Source organism: Cetorhinus maximus, chromosome 1 (assembly GCF_964194155.1).
Source record: "Cetorhinus maximus chromosome 1, sCetMax3.hap1.1, whole genome shotgun sequence".
NCBI classification, from domain to species: domain Eukaryota; kingdom Metazoa; phylum Chordata; class Chondrichthyes; order Lamniformes; family Cetorhinidae; genus Cetorhinus; species Cetorhinus maximus.
In genome coordinates, this window is record NC_135879.1 from 207,043,323 (window position 1) to 207,070,258 (window position 26,936).

The 26,936-nt window shown below is 41.0% G+C and overlaps 1 protein-coding gene across 13 annotated transcripts in view; it reads left to right on the forward strand.

Moving 5' to 3' along the window:
- The window catches only part of tcf4 (transcription factor 4), a 578,439-nt gene extending 554,447 nt beyond the window's left edge, over nt 1-23,992 (forward strand). For all 13 annotated transcript variants that reach the window (XM_078552205.1, XM_078552262.1, XM_078552187.1 and 10 more), the window contains 5 exons: nt 12,254-12,389; nt 16,575-16,725; nt 18,221-18,453; nt 20,775-20,917; nt 23,631-23,992. In XM_078552205.1, the coding sequence (XP_078408331.1) occupies nt 12,254-12,389; nt 16,575-16,725; nt 18,221-18,453; nt 20,775-20,911 (657 nt within the window). In that variant the 3' untranslated portion in view covers nt 20,912-20,917; nt 23,631-23,992. The remainder of the gene's footprint in view (nt 1-12,253; nt 12,390-16,574; nt 16,726-18,220; nt 18,454-20,774; nt 20,918-23,630) is intronic.
- The last annotated feature ends 2,944 nt before the right edge of the window (nt 23,993-26,936 follow it).

Here is a 26,936-nt window from a genome sequence, read left to right on the forward strand (position 1 = left end):
GTCCAAAATATGCAGGATGCATCACAACCAAAACTCAATCTTTGCTCACACCACCCTTGTGGGATTATAAGCTCCTTCAGTTTTTGCTTTGCCTGCCTGGGCTATCATCAGCTGCAGCCCCCTGAGTGTTAGTGACCTCCTCCAATATCATTCCTAGTTGGCGATTAGCAATGTGAAAGTGTGACTTAAAATAACTCTTACCTTCTTGTACGTGCTGAAACACCTGACTTTTATCCTGACCTCCCGACAGTGACACAGCTAAGATTGGAAGCTCCAGAAGGTTTTGGAGAATCAAGCTTGCAGTCCATAAAACCAAGTATTAATACTTAGTTGACTGTTCTTAGCCCATATTTCTGTGAAAAATCCACAGCAATTGTCTCTTACTGTAGGTTCTAATTGGTTTTCTTTCCGCTTATGAAGCAGACCTGTATAACTTAAGATCATGTCGCTCTAGCCATGTTCAGTTGGCTTCATTAACTAAGTTAATAAAGCATTTTCAACTGCTGGTGTTAACCCCTGAATCATTTATCAAACTATTGGTTTGATTAATTTCCCCTCTATGGGACCCTTGTATTTTGTTGCTTGCACAGGAGTACGATGTTGCTCGGTTAATCCGAATCTTGATAACAAATAGAATTGAAATCATGTTAGGACATGTAGACAAAGTGCCAATGGGGAGATTAACAAAACTGGATTTCTCTCCTTGGAGCAGAGAAGGCTAAGGGGTGACTTGCTCAAGGGGTTCAAAATTATATAGGGCAAGATTTTCCGGTCGTTGGGCGGGTGCGGCGGGCGAGCCCGGGAGCAGCTGGGAAACGGCCCGCCACCCGCAATCGGCCCCCGACCATGATTTCACATTGGCTGGCCAATTAACGGCCAGCCAACGTGAAAGGCGCGCTGAAAGGTTCAGCGCTGCTGGGGTGGGGGCAGCAGGACGGTGAGCGCTGAAGTCTGTGCAGGCTTAGGGGAGGGCGGAATGAAAGCTTCCTGAAGGCAGAGAGCGGCCTCAGGGAGCTGAAGAATTTTAAACCCTTAAATAAAAATTTCAAAATCCCGGAAAAAATTTCCACGCATAAGCAGTGGCCTAAACATGTTGATGATAAAACTTGTGCCCAAACATTTTTATTTTTTTTAAGTTATTTTCAGAAACCTCATCCCGCCCTTGGATGAGGTTTCCTCAAAAATCCAAAGGCCGCCTAGCTGATTCGCCCGCCACAATTCATGAAGTTGGATGGGCAGCGAAAAGTAGCGGTGAATTAATTGATTAATGGCCTGAATAGGCCTCTTAATTGTCGGCAATGCTCACCCAGCGTCAACGCGCGCTACGTCACACTCGAGTGTGTCGGGCGTGCACCCGCATGCCGTGTTGAGAATTCTGTCCATAGGGTGTTGGTAGAGTAAAGAAGGGGAAACTGTTTCCACAGGTAGAAAAGTCAGTAACCAGAGGACACAGATTAATGGTAGTTAGCAAGAGAATCAGAAGGGAGCTGAGAAACCTTTTTATGAAATGGTTTGTTATGACCTGGAAATACCTATCCGAAAGGCTGGTGGAAGCAGATTTAGTAACAACTTTTCAAAAGGGAGGTGGACACATTCTTGATAAGAAAGTATTTTCAGGAAAACACTCAGGCGGCCTCCTATGAGGAATAGTTTCCTTCTGCGCTGCACAAGTCCATGATTCAACCACAGTCCAGCTGCATAGTTTGTTACAAAATGAGTTTCTGGCCTTGTACCAAGGCAGCTTGGCCTTCTGATATTACTTTCCCCTTCCAATCATGCACACCGCACCGCCGCCCCCCGCCCCCCCCAACCACCTCCCCACCTCCCCCATCACCATCCACAAAGATGACTGACCTAATCAGATTATCAATTAAAAATAAATAACTCAGTATCCAGTTGAGGGGAGGATTGTTTCTCTCCAGGCCGAACTAGTGTTTCCTCCTGTAGTTCAGTGTGCTGTCTGAGTGCAGCAAAGCATGGCAGAATCTGCTCTTTGCCTTAGTCTGGCGAACTGTAATTATCCATTGCAACTATCCAGAAAATTCTTGGTTGCATGTGGGTTTCAATGAGTGAAGGGTTAGTAAACGGTAAATTATAAGTAATATCAGGAATAAGTTTACTTTGCTTAATGTGACAAGACTTCAGAAGGCTTTTAGTAAACATATGCCTACCCACAATAACATTTAGCTCACAGAACTGGGAATAAAGTGTTAATTATTTTCAAGTTATTATTTTAATCTCATTGTTACTTAAAGGAATTAATACCCAATACGTTGGAATAATCGTGTTTTTTCTGTATATGTGTGTGTGCATGTATAGGTAGTTCGAAGTGTTGCTGTACTGTACTTTCTATTAGGGAGTGGAGGTTCACAGTTTTTGTCTCCTCTCCTTCCTCTCTCCAAAATTTTCCACAAGGTGAGGCCTGGTCCCAGTGAGACTGGTCTAGGATTGGCACTAAACAAAGGCACAGGTGTTAGAAAGAAAGTTTAAGGGGCAAATCAACTTGTGATACTCTCATACACTAACTAGTTCACAAATGACATTGACAGACTTCTTATAACAAGTCCCTAGCCACTATTTGCATCTGCAAGTAACACAAGGATCTAAACAGGAAGTGAAAATAACTTAGCAAAATGGCTCAGAGTAGGGTTATTTGCATGGTGCTCAGCGATGAGTTACTGCAAACACATCATGCCATAATTCATGCTGGTGATTCAATAAATGTTAAGCACTTGATTTCACATGTGCCACTGAGCAGTGCACAGAGAGGGAAGGAGAAAAAGTCAGAGGACAAGTATCCTTTTGATCAATTTCTAGCTAGATTAAGAATAGCATTGACAGACAGGGTGAACCATATTGCATTCTTCTGAACTGTGAACTTTGAAGTTTCAATGGCCTGGTTGCCTAACTTTTGCTGTGAAGCAGGCTGTATTGCTTGGACAGATGGAACCAAAAGGAGGGGTTAAAAAAAGTAATACATTTAAAGTGGCTCCAACTGGAATATTGGGCTGGATATTACAGGACGTCGTGGTATCCATCCTCCCTGGCTAAAAAACCCACGACCCCAATAGCCGCCCTGCAGCAGTTTAATGTTGAGAACAGCATAAGGTGAAACTTCTGCTCCTATCTCAGGAGGAAGTCCCATCTTCAAGAGATGCAGACCAGTCGGGTGGTCAGCAGATCTGTAGTCCCAGCAGTGCCATCTGTAAGCAGTGGACATTGCTGGGATTATTGATTATCCCACCATGCCGAGGAGCCCAGGTAAGTTCGGGGTTGGGGGTCTTGGCGAGGACTTGAAGGACCTGGTTTGAGAAGCCAGGAAGGAGGGCTACAGTGATTTTTTTAGGTGGGTACCTCCAATGCAATGAGCTTGGGTGCCCGCAGAGGCGATTTCCCACCCCCCGTGGGTAAAATATGGTGGCCACGAGTTGAGATCTGTAAATGGCCATTAATTAAGGCTTCAGTAAACCCAATGCCCGATGCCACCCCGCCCCCATGAAATTTCAGATGCGTCCAGGCGGGGTGGGTCAGTGGTGGGAAGGCCAGCAGCTGGATTTTGTGTGCTCTGCCTTCGAACCTGCCAGTAGGGGAGCATAAAATCTAGCCCATTTTGTATGGATCACAAAACAGTTTTTACTTATTGTTGAAGTTGCTAAATATAATTGACATCATAGGTATTCCTGAATCTGTTCTTTTGTTTTCCAAATTAATGTTGAATTGCTCCTGCTACAGCATTGACCTATCTTCAGCATCCTATTTTTCTAAGGTGCACAGTCACCCCAACAAAAATAGTTGGTGATGTTACAGCCAACGGCTTAAACTACAATTACTTACCATTTGGAACCGGCCATTGTAATAAAAATTCAAATGCTGGGAATTTCTTTGGAGCTTCTCCTTTTCCACTTGCATAATTTCAGCAGAAACGCTGCATCAATGTATAAACTCAACATCTGCCAAACCCCAAACAAAGTTACGCTGGTAAAGCTGGAGAAGTCCCAAGAAAATTCTTGGCAAATCTTTTTGGGGCTAAGCGTGAGTAAATATGGTGGGAACAAGAGCAGGGAAGAGGCTGGGTTCTCAGTTGCTGTTGGCTCACCCTCTGGCTCACCAAAGCTTTTTCACCATCAACAAGCCATAAACCAGGTGTGTAATGATAGCTACAGATGCACAAACTAACAACGCGGCCACGTCCAAGACCCGCTTGCCTAAATAACTACCCTGAGGCTGTATGGATTGACCTCCAATGCTTTGGTTGCCCGTTGAAGTTTGTCACCATCCTGAGCCTCCTGCATGACAACATGGCTGCCACCGTCCTGAGCGGAGAATCTGAAATTGACACCTTTCACATCCGGACCGGGGTCAAACAAAGTCATGTTATCGCCCCCACCTTGTTCTCCATTTACCAGACCGTCATCGTCCACCTCATCCGAGATGACCTACCACCTGGTGTCAGCATTCAGTACTGTTTGGACGGGAAGCTCTTCAACCTTGGTCGCTTCCGGGCAAAAGCAAAACTCACCACCATGACATCCACGACCTTCAGTTTATGGATGACTGCTGTGTGATGGCTCACTCTGTACAGGACATGCAAAGGACTCTTGACCTCTTAACACCTCGTATAAGACGCTTGGCCTGCCCTTAAACATCACCTTCACCAGCCTCCCCAGGGTAGTTGAACATCCCCCACGTCATCCATTTAATGGAGTGGCTCTGGAGTATGTGCAGCATTTCCCTTATCTTGGCAGCCACCTCTCCCAAGGGACTACCATCGATGAGGAAGTCCAACACCAAGTCAACTGTGCCAGCGCTGCCTTCTTCAAACTGCACCAACGTCTTTGACAACAGGAACCTTTGCAAGTCAACAAAGGTGCTGGTTTATAAGGCTGTTGTATTGACCACCCTCCTCTACTGCAGCGAAACATGGACTGCCTACCGATGCTACATTAAGATCCCTGAGAACTTCCATCACTGGTGCTTGCGTCGAACCCTGGGGATAAAATAGGAGGCCCACCGTACTAACGCGAGCATCTTCCATGAAGCTGCGTCTCCCAGCATTGAAATCCTGCTCCTGCTCCAACTCTGATGGACGCACCATTGTGTCTGGATGCACGAAAACCGCCTCCTTTGGCAGGTTCTTTTCTCACAGCTCTCCATTGGCAAACGCTCAAAGGGCGGCCAGAGAAAAAAATATAAGGACACGCTTATGGCCGCCCTAAAGCGTGGAGACATTAATGTCATTGACTGGGAGGAGAATGCTGCAGATTGCTCGGCATGACACCACCTGGCCCATCAAGGCCCAAGCCACTTTGAGGCTCAGCGACTCGACAGCGAGGTGGAACAGTGGTGGCAGAGGAAGGAGAAGGAAGTCAACCCGGGGCTGCGATTTCCAGTCCCCTGCACAACAATGTGCCCCCACTGCGGAAGAACATGTGGATCAAGAATTGGGCTCCTCAGTCTTCTGAAGCCTCACCATGCCTGACGGACATCATCCCCAACTTTGGGGACCGCCACTGCCAAATATCCACCCACTCACCTAAATATACACCTACTCCACCACTGAGCCATCATGGAGGTAGTGTGTACTATCAGCAGGTTGCACAGCAGTAACTCACTGAGGATCCTTTGGCAGCACCTCCAAAATTCTAGAACTCCACCATCCCAAAGGATACGGCAACAGGTGCATAACACATACCATCCTGACTTGGACATATATTGCTATTCCTTGATTGGTGCTGGGTCAATCCTGGAACACTGCCTCCCACACCCCCTACTTAACAGCATAATGGAAATACCTTCCCCACACAGACTGCAGCAGTTCAAGAAGAAGGCCCACTATCACCTTCACAAGGGTGGCAACCAACCTTGTCAGCAATGCCTACATCCTAAGAAAGAACAAAAGAGCACCTCGGTATAGAGAGTGTTGCAATGACAGGGGTACTGTCCTTCAGAGGAGATATTAAACAAAGGGCTATAGTGCACTTAGCCCTCCTGATCCTTTTTGCACTATCTGCAGCCTTTGACATGGATGACAACATCCTCCTCCTCCAACAGCTCTTGCAGCTGAGTGGGACTGCCCTCATCTGCTTCCATTCTTACCCATTCAGTTGTAGTCAGAGAATCTGGAATTCCCTCTCCTAATCCCCACTCTTTCATCCTTTATGATGCTCTTGCAAGTTTTTGGTCTTCTGTCCTAAAATCTCCTTATGTGGGTTGATGTCAAATTTATTTGATAATGCCCCTGAGAAGTGCTTTGGGTCATTTCAATGTGTTAAAGGCACAATATAAATGAAACTTGTTGTTGTTGTGTTCATTCCGTGGCCTCAACCCTCCTTATCTCTTTAATCTCCTCCATCCCTAAAGCCCTCCCGAAAATCTGTATTCCTCCAGTTCAGTCTCTTGTGCATCCCCGACTTTCTTCACCCCAGGCTTGGGGCCTGTATCTACAGTTATCTATCCCTTAAACACTGATACTCCCTCCCTAAACTTCCCCACCTTTCCAAATTTCCCTCTTCCTTTAGGACACTCCTTAAAACCTGTATCTTTGATCCAGCTTTTGACCAGCTGTCCTAATGTTTCCTCCTTTGGCTTAGTGTAAATTTTTGTCTGTCTGCACTCGGGTGAAACCCCTTGGGACATTTTACTGCATTAAATGTACTATTTAAGTATGATTTGTTGCATTTTTGTGAGCACGTTTTCAGTTACCCCCCCCGGCCAAACTTTCCCATTACATGACTTAGTATCTGTTGCCTTAGATCATTTCTTTTCTCTCTGCAGAGCGTTTTGGGATACTTCCTTGTGTTAAAGGCACTATATAAGTGCATTCTTATTGAACTAATGGCTGAGTTGAGTAAGTGACTCAGTTGGTAGCACTCTTGTCTCTGAGCCATGAAGTTCAAGTCCCACTCCAGGACTTGAGTGCAAAAATCAAGGCTGACACACCAGTGCAGTACTGAGGGAATGCTGCACTATCGGAGGTATGCCATCTTTTGGATGAGATGTTAAACTGCCCTATCAGGTGGACATAAAAGATACCATAGCACTATTTTGAAGAAGAGCAAGAGCCCAGAGTCCTGGCCAATATATGTCACTCAATCAATATCACATAAAACAGATTATCTGGTTATTATCACATTGCTGTGTGTGGAGCTTGCTATGTGCAATTTGGCGGCCATGTTTCCTGTGCTACAACAGTAACTACACTTCTGAAGTGCCTCATTGGCTGTAAACTGCTTTGGAACATCCAGTGGTTGTGAAAAGCACTATACAAATGCCAGTCTTGCTTTCTTTGAATACTTTGCTTTATTCACCAGTCGCTATTATGATAAGTCTTATTAACTAAATTTAACACAACGACAACCTTGTTAAAATGAAAAGATAGAAAAAACTTTGAATGCACGGTATCTGAAAGAAAAAGATGGCTTATTATTTAGACTATTGCCTCTTTAGTAAATTTTATTTTTCTTCTTATAAAAATTCAGTGCTTTGCACTGGAAGAGTGTCAAAATTCTGTTTTGGTTAACTTAGCCTTTTATTTGTCCGTGAGCAATACTCTTGATTTATCTCATATGAAAGGTAAAATATGTAAGCAAATGAGTCCATTTCTCATGTGAGTTTTGTTTTTACAAAATTCAGCTTCATCTCCGTGTTAGTTAGTGCAAGTCTGCAGTGGGTTTAAATTCATTGCCCCCACATCATTGGACTAACGATGAGGTGGATCTGAACTCAGAAGCAAATGATTCGAGGAAAACTAATAAAATTGCTTCCAGCACGCAGCAAGCCTTTTAGTAAAGCTGTTCGACATTTTGTGGTATTTGCAGCAAGCGGGGGCCCAGATCACGTGCTGCCACGGCTGCTGCTGTCAAAAGCTTAGCTGGCATTACAAAAAAATGGCAGGCAAGGATTTTTTTTTTCCCTAAAATGAAAATGTGATGCCAGTTCTGAATTCCTTCAGGATTGTTGGTAAGTAGCAAGGGAATTGTGAAGCCCACAATTAAGCATATGGGCATTAAGATAATTGTCAGTTATGTTCATGGACATGATAGAAGACAGATGGAAGTGAATCAGTAGCCTCCGTAGAGGCACCCTGGGAGATGAATTGACGTTTTACCTGGCTGAACTGTTCTGCCATGTTGTTTGTCACTAAATGATGTACGGAGTGTGCAGCATTGTATTCTGCTGTGTGTTTGTGTGAATGGTGAAGTGTAATTGCACCCTCTAGAGAAAAAAGATGAGCATTACATATGATAGTTGTAGATCTCTTTTTGACAATGTTGCCTCCACTGTGAAATCTGCTCACACGAGGGAACTTTGATTAGACTGTATTAGAATGCGTCCTGAAAAAATTATTATTTTATACTCTTCCAACCTAATTTTGCTCATGTACGTCTGTGTGTATATAAAAGGGGCTGTGCTATATTTATCATATACGTACCTCCATCTACAAAATATATTATCATCATTTAGTCCAAAAAAGTAAGGTTAGTGAGAGAATATGCATAGTTGGAATGGAAAAATTCCATTAGACCCGACAAGCCCATCCTTTTTTTTTGATATTTCAAACTCACCTATCGCCTTTCTTTTAGGAATTTGCTTCAAAGCAAAACAAATCTCCCGATTCTCAACTGAGAGATAAATCAGTTTCAAAGTGATAGCAGATGGAATGAGTTCTCTGGAATTATAATATTAAACATACATTTCAGCAGACTTCAAGGTCAAGATCTAAATATAATACAAGGGCACCTCTGAAAGCTGTCGTGAAACATTCAACTTAAAGATGGCAATGAGTTGGATACGTTTGTACTTGTTACTTTGAGAACTTTGTAAACTAGTTGCTCTTAAGTTTCATGAACACAAACATGGTCATGAAAGCTGGAAATTCCCACTGAATTGGGCTTTTCTAAGATTATTCCTAGAGGAAATACAAAACCCATTTGATGAAAAAACTTTTTGAACAACCCAGTCTTACTTTAAACATCGTTTCATCAGTGAGTGAACTCTTTCTGGTCTTGGTGTTTTTAATCTAAGATTCTTTCTCAACTTGAGTTTTTCACTTTTCATTGCTGAGTTAGCGATCAACCCTTATAAATGTCACATTGGTATCAGGGGCACCAGTACTTCTGATACGTTCTCGGCTAGTTGCCAAGTCACTGACCTGAAAGGCAGCTAACTACAGAGATGAATATGGGGGTGAAAACTTTTGCTGAGTAGGAAAGTAAAGCAGGGCCAATGAAATACTTGGCGTCACCTTTAATAACTGAGCCTTGAAAGAAAAGTCTTGTATTTGTATGGCACCTCATCATGTTCTCCGAATGTCCCAAAGCCCTTAAAAGCCAATAGATTACTTGTTGAACTAAAGTCACTGTTTCATTGGTTTATAGGAAATATGACAGCCAGTGTGTTCGCAGCAAGGTCCCACAAGCCGCAAATGAATGAGTGACTGAATAACTAAGTTTTGGTGGTATTGATTGAGGGAGGACATTAAAAGATAGCATAGGATCAGTTAATCACTGCAGTACACAATGTTCCTTGTTTCAGGAGGACAGGCAGGCAGGTGTCTGAAGACTAATAAGAAATATAATTTCCAACTGCGGACAAAATGGTTCTAAACTTTTCCTTTGGACCTGTTAAAGTCAAAACAGCACAGAAAGTTGAGCCTAAGCTACAAATCCCTACACAATTTAATTGTTTAATTATTTGTTACCATTACATCAACCTTTGTTTTTTTTATTCATAGCAATAAAACGACAGAACACTCATAGGTATTTTCATAATTGTCACAATTGTTGTTTCTTTCAAAATACGCTTACAAAATGGCTCAATTTTATAGTAGTGGACATTTGATTTTCTGTGTTTTTTGAAGTGTTTTTAACATTCTCCAAGATTTTCCCCTCCTTTTTCACATGGTCCAGTGTGTGCTGAGTATCCTCTAGTATGCTGCCCCAGCAACCATTCTGCATACATGAGCATGGATGGCATGACTGCTCTGAGTTATCTGCACTCTGCTAATTTCTTGAGCATCCCAATTTCAGTTGCCAAGCCCAAAGCCCTAGAATTCCCTCCTTAGACTTCTCCGCCTCCCTACCTCTCTTTCCTCTTTATAGTTGTTTGTTGTTGACATCTGCAGATGCATTTTCCCTGCAAGAGCTGCAGTTGTGATAAAAATAGGAATATTGGTGTTATTATCCTTTCTTCTCCAGCCCTACACATTGAAGGCACCAGTTGTGCTTCTACCATTACCTGGACACAGAGCAGCAAACAGCACAGACTAGGGTTCGAACCAGTGGCCCTCCTGGTTAACACTTCTCAGTTCTATTACAGGGTAAAACTCTTATCTAAACAAGCCATTAGGGAAGGACGGTGAGTTTTTCAAAGATAAAATTGGAATGTACTCGCATTGTTAAGGGAGAAGAAGGAAAGTTCAAAAACGTCCTTAAAAAATATTATTTTTTTAAGAAATCTTTTAAGAAAAGGTGATATGTGACTCACTATATGTAACTCAAAGGCAAAAGCAATTATCTGTGGGTTGAGCACTTGAAATTTCCACCCAGTTCGGATGAAAGTATGGCTCTGGTGCCAATTGAAGCAGAATTAATCGAAGAGTGACATAATTATTAGCTGAGCTAAGGTTATCCAGATAAATGGTATTACCATGACAGTCACAATGATTAGTATCATGGCTCAGCTCAGTTGGATATTTCATTATAACATTTTAAATAAAGTATACTTTAATATCAGGCTGACATGGGCTTTATAACAACACTCACTTCTCTTGAATACATTGCAGTAGTTAAAGGAGTTATAAAATCATCTTACAAAATAAGGATAAAAAGATGAACAGGTTTGAGCAAGTTATTTAAATGAGAGGGACCACAACTGGGTAATCCAATATGTCACCAATGATATTTGTTGTAATTTGTGGGTATGTAACCTGGCAGTAGGCAGCAAACTGATAGATGGTGTGGACAATGAAGCCTATTGTACATCTGAGGAAATGCTATAACAGTGACTGTACCTAGGTACCCAACATAACAGCCTGCCCTGGCCTGGTCATAATAATAAAGGAAAACACTGTGGACGTTGGAAACTTGAAAAAAACAAAGAATGCTGGACATACTCAGCAGACCAGGCAGCATCTGAGGACAGAGAAAGATTTTCCAATGAAAATGGAAATGGTAGACCTAAAAGGTTACTCTTGTTTCTCTTGCCACAGAGGCCGCCTGCCTGCCTGCTGAGTATTTCCTGCATTTTCTGTTTTTATTTCTAGTCTTACTAATGCTTTTCAATAACTTAAAAGATCACATCGCTTTTAAATTCTTTAAAAGTATTATAAATGTCACACTTGCAATATGTGACTATAATTTTTATAGCATGCTCCAGTATTGAATTAATAGATTGAAGTAGTATTAAAAATAAAGGATTTAATCGGTTCAAGTACAACAATTTCAAATCAAACCTTTTTTTAAAAATTGCAAGAGAACACCGGTATAAAACCTCTAATCAATCTACTCGTATCTTGATCAGCATTCAGCTATACCGTACACAATGCAAGAGCTAGTTTCCAATGCAGTTTAACACAATATTATCCTTCCTTGCAGTGAAGGCCACTAAATCTGTTAAGTCTTAGTTATTTTCAATAGCAGTTGACATTTTGGTAGGAACTGTAGCCTTTATGCTTTATTTTTGAAATATTCATTATATGTACATTGGTATCTCAATGTATAAATGTACTAAGTAGTGTGGTTCTGAACCATATAAGGTCTAGGTTTATTTGCTGGTTTGTACTGATAAATTATCTCAGCAAAAAGATCTCTCAAAGCATATCTTTGAGCTAGAAATTGGGACAAACTCGCTTGCCACAATTTCTTTTCCTAATCACTACTTCAGTGAAAAGTGCGTGAACATCAGGTAAAGACGTTATTGGACCCAGCTGTTATGAGTCTCCACAGTTGAATGAACTTTCTGACTTTTGAGGAATGGTCATTTGGTAGGGACCAGGTGTCTATAGAACTGTAATCGGGTGCCTTCACAGAAGGGAAGTAAATTAGGACAAAACAGTTTTTAACTGCCAACTGAAGTTTCCAAGCTACCTAAAGAAATCCTTCTATCTTCAAAGGCCTGACTTTGGCAGTATTAGGCTGTCTGTATGGGAGCTTGTACTTTTCTTTAAGTGATTGAAGTTAAATGCCATTCAGTAAATCAAATTTCGGTGGCAACAACTGATGAATGATGTCTGTTTTTGTGTTTCAAATGCTAGGTGGGAGCTCATCGTGAAGAAGGTGTTGGGCTCCGAGGCAGCCATCCAATCGTGTCAAACCAAGTGCCAGTTCCACAGCTTCCAGTGCAGTCAGCTACATCTCCTGATATAAACCAGTCCCAAGACCCATACAGAGGTAAATACTGGCAGCTTCAAGCATTACCTCAGAACAGTTTAAATATAGGGGATCATTACCAATCCACAAATCATAGTGTGTTGAAAAGAATTGCTCAGAGTTAAAATATTAGGCCAGCAGCAATAGCTCCTTTTTAGTAAGGTGATAAAAATGCACACTAAATGTTATATTATGAGCTATAACTATTTAGCAATTAGGTTATTTGTTTTATATTGCTTGGGGCTGTTGTCTATCAACTGTTACGAACAGGGGAGAGGGATGGACTGAACCCCCTAATTCTTCTAACCTTCTGTCTGTAATCAGAGCGGTTTAATTTTGATAAGGCTGAGGTGTGTTTCCTAAACCCCTTTTAGGTGTGATTAGTTTTTTTACAAAGTCACTAGCAGCAGACTTTCTTGGATTTTTAAACCAGGAGCATTATTTATTTATTCGCGCACACACTATCCCAGAAAAATCATTTGTTTCTACTAAATACACCATACACACAAGAAAGATACAGTATCAGAAAGAAGTTTAATTTCTACAAATATTAAAACCAAACAGAATAGTTAACAGTTCACGTGAATCTCAGAGTCCAGTGAGAGGGGTTCTTTCATTCGGCAGTTAAAACCCAGGCAAGTCTAGGTAGCTTAAGACACGATTTTGTGGAGTTTTCTTTGGGATAGAGATGTGCCACATGTTGAGAGAGGCAGCCTTGATAATATTTGTAGCCAGAGAACCAGTTTGATTTTCCAGGCGAATTTAGGATCTTTTGTAAACAGGTACCGAGGAGGCTTTAAACTTTAAGCCTTGTGGCATGGTAAAAAGGCTATATGCTATAGCCAGGTTGCTGCAGTGATGTTAGTCCTGCATTCTGCAGTGTTGTGTTGAAGGCAAGCAAGCAGGACTTATGATAGAAAGGCTTTCAGAATTGAATAAGTTATGTTCATGTGAAGACTGGCCATTAATACATGATGGGAAGCAATCAATAGTTTGTTCATATTAACAAAGTAGCTTCCATCTGCCATGGTCAAAACCATTGACCTATAATGGAGGCAGATAGGAGTCCTTAACTTTTCATTGTGCATAATCAGTTTCAGGAGTTCCCATCTGTTACCTGGCAGTTCTGGAGACAGGATGTCTGAGGCTTTATTATCCTTGCTGTTTTGGGGTGAGTCCTGATGATGGCAGGCACAACATTCCACAAGGCTGTGATCATTGTATTCCACTGTTAGAGACTTCCAGAAGTTTCGCCAACTTGTAGTTCCAAAAGTGAGGTGATCTGTGGCAGATAAGATAAAAGTCCCAACTATATCCAGTTTTAAAACAAAGTACAGTTTTTATCAATTTGTAATATTATCCTGTGTGCTCGGCATGACACAACATTTATAATTTCAGTTAATATGTTAATTTTCCATAAAACACGCGTTCATAAAGTATATGTCATGGGCAGGCCATAGCTGCAATAGGTAGTGATTACGTGAAAGTGTAAATAAATCTATTGGGAAATTATCTTAAACATTGCTTAATGTTAACACTGATTGTATCAGATGTTGTAATCCTTTGATTAACAAATTACCACTGGTTTTGTACGCTTCAAACTTTCCACACTCCCATTTCAATCCGGCATACCGAAGAGGAAGGAAAGTCTCAGAGGAAGGACATTCTATTTAAAGCATCAGTCCAAAGCCTGATGTGAAAGATATATGAAATATACCCCCTGCCTTTAAAAAAGAAAACTTCAGCTTTTCTACCACCCATGGAAACCTACTATTTTTGGTCTCCTTCCTCTTGACAGACTCTGATGACTTTAAGGATGGGGAGGAACCATGTGCATTCCAGAGCAGCTCCACTCATATGAAAAGAGGTCTAGGCTGGTCTGGGAGCTAAAGCTAAGCCAGTAACCATTCAGAAACATGTTACTGATTAGAATACTCTTTATATTTTTGAGTAGAACATAGATTTTCCTTCCATGTTACACATAATTTTGTTTTCAAGAGTCTTTGTAGCAATTGCAAACTAGAAAGGTCACTACCATTTTGACTTAAGTCTGTGTTGATTTATTTTCACTGCACAAAGCAATATTGCAGATTACATGTGACTGTAGGGGAGATTGAGCTGAAAGTGATTATGTAACATGCCATTCTTGACATGAAATTGAGTTTGGAAAGCTCAGTTAAATTAACTGGAAAAATTAAGAGGTTTAGATTAAAATGTATTCAATCATTGTTTCTACATTATGGGACGATTGCTGGACCCTTAGAGAATGCAATCAGCTTGCTATGAAGCTGCAATTAAGAGCTTAGGAACAGGATTTTTTTCCCCTTTAAAAAAAAAGTTGCATTTGCCTTCACTCCAGTCAGACATTGTCCAATTGTTTATTGCAATATAGAACTAAAGTATGAGAAACAAGAGGTTTCCTAAAACTCAGTGGTAAGGGTGTTAGCTCATTTTGACCCTTATCTACTCTTTAATGGATACTCAATTGTGCAATGGTTCAGAATACATTTCAGGACATTTTTCAGAATTGCAGTGTCCCTGTATATTACAAATAATTTTCTGCAAAATATGAGAGGACATGCAGCGATGTTCCTTGGTAGTTGAGGATATGCTGACTAAAAGGCCATGTTTCTTCAATCAGCCAACCATCTCCATCTCCAAGTACACTAATTCAAATCAATCGTTTGCAAACCTTCTTCAATGAAAAAGTTCCATTTGTTTTAGAGTTGATTTCACTTCTGGCTGCAAACTGAGCAGTTTGAAGCATGCAAGCGCCCTGTCTCCCAGGAACATCCATCAACACCCTAAAGGTTACCATTGACCAGAACCTGAACTGGACCAGCCATATAAATACTCTGGCTTACAAGAGCAGTCAGAGGCTGGGAATTCTGTGTGAGTAACTTACCTCCTGACTCCCCAAAGCCTGTCCACCATCTACAAGACACAAGTCAGGAGTGTGATGGAATACTCCGCACTTGCCTGGATGAGTACAGCTCCAACAACATTCAAGATACATCACACCATCCAGTACAAAGCAGTCAGCTTGATCGGCACACCAACCACCACCTTCAACATTCACTCCATCCACCACCGAGAAACAGTGGCAACAGTGTGCACCATTTCCATGATGCATGGAAGCAACTCACCAAGGCTGCTTCGACAGCACCTTCCAAACCCGCGACCTCTACCAACTGGAAGGACAAGGGCAGCGGAACACCACCGCCTGCAAGTTCCCCTCCAAGCCACACACCATCCTGACTTGGAACTATGTCACCATTCCTTCACTGTCGCTGGGTCAAAATCCTGGAACTCCCTTCCCAACAGCACTGTGGGGATACCTACACCACATGGACTGCAGCGGTTCAAGAAGGCAGTTCACCACCACCCTTCCAAAAGGCAATTAGGGATGGGCAATAAATGCTGGCCTAGCCATCAACGCCCATACGCCATGAAAGCATAAATAAAAAAGAACATCCTCAATCATGTATTGGCTGGTAGCCAATTAGGAAGAGTATTAGCCCATTCAGCCCTTTGGGTCTGCTCTGCCATTCAATGATCATGACTGATCTGCAGCTCAACTCCATTTACTCACCTTTGTTCCATACTCTTGAGCTCCATTACCTAACAAAAACCTATCTCGGTCTTGAAAGCTCCAACTGAACAGGCATCCACAACTTTTTGGTGGAGTGCATTCCAGATTTCAGCTACACTTTGTATGAGAAAATATTTCCTGGTTTCACTCCTTAATGGCCAAGCTCTAATTTTAAAGAATCATAGGAAATAGCTCCTCTGTACCTGAATTATCAAATCTTTTTAACATTTTGAACATCTCGATCAGATCAACCGGCCAAGCAAAGCAAGCCAAGTTTATAAATTCTATCCTCATAATTTAATCTTCTGAGCCATTTTGATGAAACTTTACTGTGCTCCCTCCAAGGCCAATAAAGCCTTCCTGAGGGTACAAGCTTGTGTGCACATATCATTGACCATCAACATGGCACTTCATAATTTCCAACATTAATTTGAATATGTTGTAAATGCATAAGTTTCAAGCTCCAATAGCATTGCTGTTTCAAATAAGCAGATCAGGTTTTTTGTTAATATGACATAAAAGGATGACCTATTAAAAAATGTGCTACAATGATGATGCTGGAAGTAATTATTTCCTGCAGCTAACGCCAATCACATTTTCTGCTCCCCTTCCAGCTCTCTCCAGCGGCCTCCAAGGACAGAGTGTGTCATCAGTCAGTTCAGAGATAAAGTCAGAAGAGGAACCGGACGAGAATCTACAGGATTCAAAAACTACAGATGACAAGAAGGGCGATGAGGACAAGAAGGATATCAAGATATTAAATAGGTCTAGATCTAGATAACAGTAAATTAGTGATTGCTTCATTCAATTTCTGACCAGAATTTGGTGAAGTGAGCGCACGGCTTGTATTGTAAAATTCTGTGGGTTGGCTTTGTTGTATCCAGCCCCCTTTATCTGATGATGGAGCAAGTGCACAACTTGGAAGGGTTGTTCCTTTCCTATAACTTTGGGGAGATGGTAGCGGAGCGGCAATATCACTGGACTAGTAATCCAGAGGCTCACGCTAATGCTGTTGGGGCCTGGATTCAAATCCCACCATTGCAACTGGAGGAATTCAAATTAAATTAATAAATCTGGAATATAAAACTAGCCTCAGCAATGGTGACCATGAAACTATCATCGATTGTCATAAAAACCCATCTGGTTTACTAATGTCCTTTAGAGAAGGATATCTGCCATCCTTACCTGGTCTGGCAACATATGACTTCAGAGCCACAGCAATGTGGTTGACTCTTAACTGCCCTCTGTGTGGCTTGGCAAGTCATTCAGTTCAAGGGCAATTAGGGATGGGCAATAAATGCTGGCCTTGCATTGAAAGAATGAGGAAAAATAAATTTGCATTTAACAGCAGAACGTGTTTAGTTGATTGAATTAATTAGTCCCATTAGATAATTTGAGATCTGTATACTACAGAACGCGAAATGCAAACTTCAGTTTAATTGATGTTTTTTCATTTATTTTGAAATAATTTATTAATCAGATTGAAAATAAGCTGAATTTTGTAAACAACACATATTTAGGGAAGATGGCAGTGTAGTGCTGATGTTACTGGACTGGTAACCAGAGGCCTAGGCTAATGCTCTGGGGACATGGGTTCGAATCCCCACATGGCAGCCGGTGAAATTTAAATTCAAATAATTAAATCTGGAATTGAAAAGCTAACCTAAGTAATAGTGACCATAAAACTATTGTCGATTGTTGTAAAAACCCATCTGGCCTACATATGACTCCAGATGCACAGCACTGTGATTGACTCTTAACTGCCCTCTGAAGTGGCCTAGTAAACCAAGGGCAATTCAGGATGCGCAACAAATGCTGGCCTTGCCAGCAACGCCCACATCCCATGAAACAATAAATTTCATACAATGAATTTAAAGCTGGAACAATTTGACAATATTGATTTTACTTTTGAATTTGTGAAGTAAGGAAAATGTTAGGTTGTTGTGTTGATTTCATAATGTGGCCAAACTGTTTGATTATCAGCCTGAAAACCCTTCCAGTACACCTGCGGGCAGACAGGAAAAGCGGGAGAGTTTCCTGGTCAGCCATACTGCAGAAGGCAATGGCAAACCATTGCAGTACTTTGCCAAGCATAATCATGGACCAATCCAATGGAAGTCCATGGTCACCAACGCCCTCTTAGGGCATGGTACCCAAAGGAGGAGTCTGTGCTAATAATGTATATATTAAATGTAACTATGTTTATCTTTATTTCAGATTTTATTTATTTATACAAAATGTTCTTTATCTTGTTCCTCAGCAATAATAATGATGATGAAGATCTTTCTCCTGAGCAGAAGGCTGAGCGTGAGCGAGAAAGAAGAATGGCAAACAATGCTCGTGAGCGTCTGCGCGTGCGCGACATTAATGAAGCATTTAAGGAACTTGGCCGTATGGTGCAGCTCCACCTGAAGAGCGACAAACCACAGACAAAGCTCTTGATTCTTCACCAGGCCGTTGCTGTTATTTTGAGCCTGGAACAGCAAGTCCGAGGTCAGTAAAGTTACAGAAATGTTCAGCTGAATCTTGTTGCCCAACTACTCTCCTCATCCTACCACTTTGTTTCTCATTGCCAAGTTCACTAAATATGAAAATGCAGAATAGATTTCGCAGCAAGAACAGCTAAAGTTGGCATACTTAGAAAAAATGAATATTTGATTGGAAATGGTAGCATCAGGGGTTATAATGATATGTATAGTCTGAAATAATTGAAGACTCCACTATTGCGAAGTCCACTGATTTTGTGACTGGAAGAAAATGTTTAACTGAAAGAAAGAACTTGCATTATATAGTGCCTTTCACAGCATCAAAGATGTCCCAAAACACTTCATAGCCAAGTACCAATCACTATTGTAACGTAGGTAGATACAACAGCTAATTTGCACACAGGAAGGCCCTACAAACAGGAGTGAGTTAGCTGACCTAATCTTTTTTAACAATGTTGGTCGAAGGCTAATTATTGTGCTGGACACCAGAACAACTCCCCTGCTCTTTTTCAAATAGTGTCATGGAATTTTTTATTTCCACCTTGGAAGCCAGACTATTTAACATCACATGCAAAAGACTGAACTTCTGATCAAATGGCTTATTCTTATTTCATGTTCATTTTCTGAATGCACATTTATCAAAGAATCCCCCAATTTTTTCAGCATCCTATAGAGGTGGAGTAGGATAACCATTGAAACCACTCAAAGTTATCACTTCTGCTGGTTTACTTGTGGTTACATGGCCTTTAAGGAGTTGTCTTTCAACTTCTTTTCTCTTTCACTGAGACCGGCATCATTCACCAACTACACCCAGTGAAGGCAAAAAGAGACACAAGCCTACATATTGGGAGGCAACCAAGGTTTTCCCATGTTCTTAAAAAATACATATTTAAATACGAAAAAGCACATCAAGACAATACAATTCCTTTTAGTGTTTGTCATGAAGTTCACTGTATTTTAACAAACAGACCTAAATGAAATCAGTAACAACCATTTACCATCGCTTTTACAATTGCAGTCCTGAATAGTATGTTTAAAGTTATCATGTAAATTACGTTTGTTTTTCATTTGGCTTTATTTGGTCCGATGTTCTGATAAGAACATTTAATATGTTCCCCATTTCACTGTAACTGTCTTCATGGAAAACATAGTTACTTTGCAAATCTGCCTCTTATTAAAACCAAACTAACTCCATAACTAGTGCTCCCTCTGGTGGCACTGAACAAATAGTTTGCTCCACAGGTGTGAAGGGCAAGGCTACTGCTTTGCAAATTTCACAGAAAAATGGACAGAATTCTGGAATACAATGCCTAAAATACCAAGGAAAATGTTATAAGCTACCTAAATTTACTTAGAGTTTAATTGATTCTGTCACCATAAACTAATGGATCTAATTATATATGAAAGAAAGAAAAAGACTTTCACAACCTCAAGACATCCCAAAGTACTTTACAACCAATAAAGTACTTTTGAAGTGTAGTCAATGCTGTAGTGTAAGAAACACAGCAGCCACTTTTCACGCAACAAGGTCCCACATACAAAAATATAATAACCAGTTAATCTGCTTTGTGATGTTGTTTGAGGGATAAATATTGGTCAGGACACCAGGGATAATAGTCCTACCCTTATTCAAAATAGTGCCATGGAATCTTTTTCATCAATTTGAGAGGGGAGATGGGGCCTCATCCATAAGATGACACCTCTGATAATGCAGCACTCCCTCAGTACTGTATTGGAATGTCAGCCTTAATTTTTGTGCTCAAGTTGCTGGAGTAGATCTTGAACCTTCAGACTCAGAGACGAAAGTGTGATCAACTGAACCGTGGCTGAAATCTGTGGAATCACACAATGCAATCTCCAAAACACTTAAAAATCGTGCTGCCCCATATAATGAAAATATAAGTTGACTTATTCAGCAACAGAAAATCAGTGGCCTAGCTTATGAGTTTAATTTTCTCAAGTCACAGATTTTAAACCATGTAGATTATGTCACCTTTGAAACCTTTGCTGAATTATAGACAAATTAACCTTCAAAGGTTGAATGAGAGATAGAGTTTTTGCAGGGGTTCTCCTGGTCTCCCACCATAACTTTGGCAAAATCCTTGGAGGAATGGTGTATCACAATTCTATCCCCATTTGTTTAACACAAAGAACGGATCATAGAACCGTAGAGCACAGAAGGAGGCCATTTAGCCCATCGTTTCTATGCTGGCTCTCTGAAAGATCTATCCAATCAGTCCCACTTCCATGCTTTTTTCCACATAGCCCTGCAAATTTTTCCTTTCTAAATATATTATGGTCACATTGAACGTTTTCTTTCTCATGAAGAGAGGAACCTGAATCCTAAAGCAGCTTGTCTGAAAAGAAGAGAGGAGGAAAAAGTGTCAACAGATCCACCGCCACTCTCCCTTGCAGGAGTCCACCCGAATATGGGAGACACATCCAACCAAATGGGCCCAATGTGAAAAGAGGTAATTGAAATCATGCTAACTTCAGCTGCTTTGTGAAACGATGATACTAGACAATATATTAAAAATTCTCTCTTCTATCACAGATTACACAGTATACACATCCTACTTCGTATTTTGTCAACTTTTGCTTCTGTCAGAAAATATGTGGGGACATTGTCTGACCCCTGTACACTTCAAAATTTTACACAACCACTCATTCTCCCTAATGCCTTCCATGATTTTCCTTTGCATCATTGTTGGTTGAACTTACCAGATTGGTGCTGTAATATATGTTGATCAAACACTCCAAGATTTCCTCTGAAGCCTTCTCTAGAAGTAATTCCTCCCATTTCATAACGCTCAGAACTGACTATATCTCCCCCCGCCCTCAAAATTTGCTCTCTTGGGATTCACTTAATAATGTAGATTAGTTGCTCTGCCTTCATTTCAATCTTAAAATTAACAGCTTTATAATGACTAAAGTGCGAATGCTCCCTCACTTCAACTTTTTTCTTTCATCCTCCATAATCAGGACTAAATCTAATATTATCTTCTCCTTTGTGGGTTCCCTCACCTGCTGTTTTTTTTTTTAAAAGCTTCTTGAAGTATTTTAGTAACCTCACCTATATATACAGATAGGTCCTGCCATCCCAGTCAATGCCAGGAAGATTAAAAGCCCCAAAGATTGCAATTGGAGCCTTAGCATGGATCTATTATTATAACCTAACACCTCTATTTCGTTTTTGTGGACGAACATATTGGTCACCTGTGTAGAACAGAATACAAAATACACAGTTACGGTGGAGCAGTGGTAAAACACAGCCCAAAGCAGTTGATTGGAAGTCAATTCTGTATTGAAGTATTACTGTCTTATTTATCTGAAGGGTGGCTTCACAGAATAGTGATGCAATAACACGTTGTGGCTGGTAGTGAAAGCACAGATCTGTCCCAATGCAAGGTTTAAATCTAAGGAAGGGGAATCACCACCATAGCTCTTACGATTGATATCCATTTACCTGTCCTCTTCCCTTGTTTGAAAATCAGTGTATGTGTCAGCACTGAGTTAAGTTAGGATCAGGCTCAGCAACAATACCCACCAAAGTTATGTAGTCTGCCAACGCTCACACCAAGAATGATAATGTTGGATTCTCACTATTGAGGTGGGTAGTTCGAGTCGGGAAATTTCCCAACTTGGTAGACCTGCATCTGTTTAATGGGCCCCGAAACACTCAGTTTTCACTCTAGGAAGGTGGGATGGGATAGAGTTGGGCCCGCCCACCTCAGAAGCAGATCGTAGGCTGCCACGGGGATGGGCAAGTGCCGAGGCAGACTGTTTCGAAGGCCTGCCTCAGTTCCCTGGGACTCCCTCCCAATTGTTTTAGGAGCTGTTAAACCCTTTAGCCCTCATCTCTTCACCCACTCCCTGTGTACCCTTCTTGCCAACTCATGCCTCCTCATACCCCATGTCACCTTCATAGCCACTCACCCAGTATCCACTGTGGACAGACCCCAGGAGCCATGTGGTGATTGAAAAAAACAAAAAACACTATTGAAATTGCAGGGACAGATAGTAATGGTACTTTCTAAGCTGCACTGGATGGCCTGCCAATCAAAGCAGCCCAGCAGAGAGTGTTTTTTTTAAACTTAACTGACAACTTCAGCATTTTTTTTCATACTTAAAGGGCTGGAGAATTTAGAAACTTCAGATCATGGCAGGGTGCAATTTCTCCTCGTCTTGACTAAGGGCTGGATTTTTGCACAGTCGAGCTGACTCTGGAGACCTTTGGGTGGAATCCAGATGTGCAAGTCTGACCCCCACTCAGCACTAATTTCAAATGCCTCTGCTGAGTTCAGGTTTCCTGTCTGTGAGATTCACACCCCACCCCTTCTCCTGCTGGCAAAAATGTGATCTGTCGGAAATGGGGGTTGGACTTACGCATCTGGATTCTACCCACTGATGTTAAAAGTCTCCAGAGTGAGCTTGACTCTGCAAAAATTCAGCCCTTAGTCAAGGCGAGGAGAAATTGCACAGCAGAAGCGAGGTACCACCCTCAGGAAGCAAGAGATGAGGAATGGAAGAACTGTCTCCTGGGAATTCCTGTCTCACTTTTGAATTGTAGAGCATTATAGAAACAGGCTTTTTGGCTCATTATGTGTGTATTGGTGTTTTTAGCTCCCTACGTCTAATCCCATGAATTGCTGGTTTCAGAAGATTAGGGACTGATCTCTTGTTATGGGAGAAAGGAAGAAGAATCTAAAAATTTTAAGAATAAATGATCCATAACAAACAATTAGCTAAACAATTAACACATTACATAAGGAGATGGTGTATATAAGCTGGTGAAAATAGCCATGGAGGGGGCGGCGGGGGGTGTCCATGGTTTCTTCCAAACTAGCCTATCAACTGGGATGTGTTACAGTTGGCCTTAATGCCTTAAGCTAAGGAGGAGGGGGAATCACCACTGCAGTTCTTACGATTGATATCCATTTACTGTCCTCTTCCCTTGTTTGAAAATCAGTGTATGTATCAGCATTGAGTTAAAATAAGATGATGCTCAGCAACGATATCCACCAAAGTTATGTGGTCTGCCAATGCTCACAACCAAGAATGGATAATTGGGAAAATACCAGAGTTATGAGTCACCACCCCAGGTGAGAGGCATAATGGAGTAAGGAATAAAATGTAGAATATATGTATCATTGTTTAACCATTTTTTTTCCCTTTTTTTTATAGGCCCATGGTGCCAGATCAACAAAAATAAGTGAGAGACCATTTCCTTGACAACTGTATTATCTTACAACAATGTAAACACTCTGCCCAATCCCCTTTTTTTGTAAAATGGAGACACATTAAAAGCAGTCACGAAAATGAATCACAGACGAGAGAGAATGAGCGAGGAGAAAGAGAATACTGCATTCCCAACAAGCAAAGTACAACTTGGGGGACAAACTCTAAACATATCATTCAGAATGTTGAGCAGTATGTTGCAAGCTGTTAATGTACAGCCTCGAGACTGAATGGCAATCTTCTCCACACTGTGGAAAATGCATTTGTGCCTGAACTTCTGTAAAAAAATAAAATTAAAAAAAAATCAATTTGTAGGTTGAAAAAAATATTTATTTGAAATCGTAACCTTGCAATAATGAAAAGTGTACTTCTGATAAAAAAAAAAGGAAAAAAAATACAATTTAACATTATTTTGTTTTGTTGGTGTTCTAGTCAGCTAGTGTTTGTTCTCTGGAGAGAGTGAAGCTTTGCTGCCCGTCTACATCCAGTATTCACAAAAACCAGCAACTGTCCTAATGGTAACTTAGGTGATGACTGCTTAGCCATTCCTTGGTCTGCATGGGAGTAATGGATGGAATAATGGGCCTGTTGGTGATGTAATCCGTGTCTATATTGCGATGCCTGTGGTTTTTTTTTCTGTGATTTTTAATTCCTGTCATTTTCCTGCAGTTATATAGTATTTGATGGAAAATAGGTCACATCCTCTGCCTTTTAGCAAGATTTGTTTATATTGGAAACTAAAATGTGGTATCAACATAAAAGCTTTTTTGAGTATAAATTTGATACTATGGCAGTGGTCAGCATGGCTGCTGTATGGAATCCAACAACAATGAATAGTTTGGGGGTACAAAATTCATGATGGCACTGTTACTAAATTGTTTGTTCCTTTTGGAGGGTGGCACTGTTGTTTCTGTGGATAAGATAGTAAGTGGAAACTTACCTCAATGGCTCAATGGGTAAAAGGACTGTTCAGTGGAACTGAACCCTAGAGACCAAGAATGACCCCAGGCTCAATCTGCGGTCTTTGCTCAGTTAGCTGACCTCGACCAAGGTGATGGTATGGCTGCTACAATTGGCCTTTGTGTTTCTAGACTGGAGGAAGGAAAAGCCAGCCAAGATTCTCATTCCAAATCACTAGTCAGTGAATTGTGCAGGAAAATCCTTGTGGGTGGCAGTTAGATTTGACTGCGATTCCTGCCCCCCGCCCCCCACCTCCCTCGCTCTCTCTCCCCCTCCCCCCACCGCCCCTCCTCTCCCCCACCCCACATGGTAAAATGACCTGTTGAAATTTGTTAGCTGGGCTCACCGCTTCAGTGAGTTAGCCGGTGACCATCAAACCGTGCCCCAGAACTGAGTTGACCTTTAAGAGACGAGGGGCGAAAATTGGAAGGACGAAAACATAGGAAGTGGAGAACAAGACATCTTAACAATCAGTTATGGATAAGTATATGGGAATCCTAAAATAACTGTAAATGGAGGTTTCCACTATAATATACACAAAATATTATAACGGCAGAAATATCCATTTGCATTCCATTTTTACCATGATATCTAATACTGTATGTGTATGGTGTGTATATATAATAGTTCTTAAAAATTCTACTCCATATGACTGGTGTGACTTATGCTCCTGGATGAGAAGAAAACCTGCAATTTATTCTTTGATTTATTGTAAGTGTTCTGATTACAGAAGCTTTCCACTTAGGTTTTTAAGTATTTGTACTAAACTTGGATGATAATATAGTTCTGCGCAGAGGTTTGCCTATGATCAATCTGAAGAGTCAGCTTAGTTCTATGCATGTCAGGAGTAGTGAAAACAAGTGCTTTAGGCAGGTTTACTGCAGATATATTTATGCAATGTAACGTGAAGTAGCAGCTTACTTCCACGTATAAAGAAAGTTAGGTTATAAAAGCAAAATGCTCATTTAAAACAAACAAGAGCTGCACACTTACGCACACATGCTGACCATCTCAGTGCACAGTCGTTGCACAAGTTGCATTTTCTCTGTGAGGATATTATATATATATATATATATTAAAAAAAAGTGATAGACCTAGACAATTTTCTTTTTTATTCAGCCCCTGTTGAGGCAAATCTGTCTATTTTAAAGCAGAAATTTTAGAATCTCTGTGATTGAAGTAGAGCAGCGCTAAAGGTGTAATTTACTCTTCCAATGATTCAGAGTCCATTAAATTCTGTGTGGTTGGAAATTTTAGGAGTGAACACAATTTACAACAAGCTTCTATCTGTCACTTTCCTGATGGACAGATTTTAGTACTGACTAGGGAATTACATAATTAGAGCTGCTCCTGAATGATCTTAAACAGGCCTTGTGGTGCCTGTCTGGGTCCAGAATTAATAAATGGTAACAACTTCTTGATCCAAGTTCTGTACTGGTTGGATTTTGGAGCTCTGGGAAACTTGTACTAGGACACCCTCCCTCGCTACGTTGGTACAGGTTCATTAGTGGCTTTGAAGTTCAGATCTATCTAGATGACTGGTACAAAGATCAGTACCAGCATATATATTCAGTGAATGCCATCTGCATTGCCCTGGCACTATAGCCAGTCTGCTGTTGGTTGAAAGGAGTCTTATTTTCCATCAAATAGTCTATCTGTGGAGAGCTAGGTTTTCCTGAAACTGTCCTTTTAACCCTTTGAGCACTGCAGTAACATTTCTCAATTGAAATCCAACAATTTTATTCCAGACATAACCACGCACTGAGAGAGCGCTTCAGAGTCATTACATTCCTTAAGTTTGTTTTTAGTTCCCCATTAACATTGCCATCTCTTCCAATACACAGTGTTTCATTCCTTGTGCCAAGAGGCCGTGCAGGCAACTTGATCCCAGGCCTCTGCCAATGTTGATTTGTAAGCGATCACTTTGAGATGTGCAAGAACGAAAGTGGGGTGACAAGCCTATTCACTCCCTCCGTGCAAGCTCTTGGCCCACTCTTTCCCTAATGAATAAGACTTCAATCAGCATCTCACCAGATGGAACTAGTACACAGGCTCTTGTTAATGCACCAAGCCATTTTTTCAGTAGTGTACTGTACCATAATGTTTTCTTCCCAATTTTTCCTTTATGACACAAGAAATTTACAGAAAATTGTTTTGCCTATTCCACACAAAAGAAAAGTTTGTATTTTGAAAGTAGCGGAAGTCTTTCTGTGCTCAAAGGGTTAAGGTCACAGAATGTAGGGATTGTTGTGGAATGATCAAGGTCCCATGGAAAGCATGTTCCATTTATCA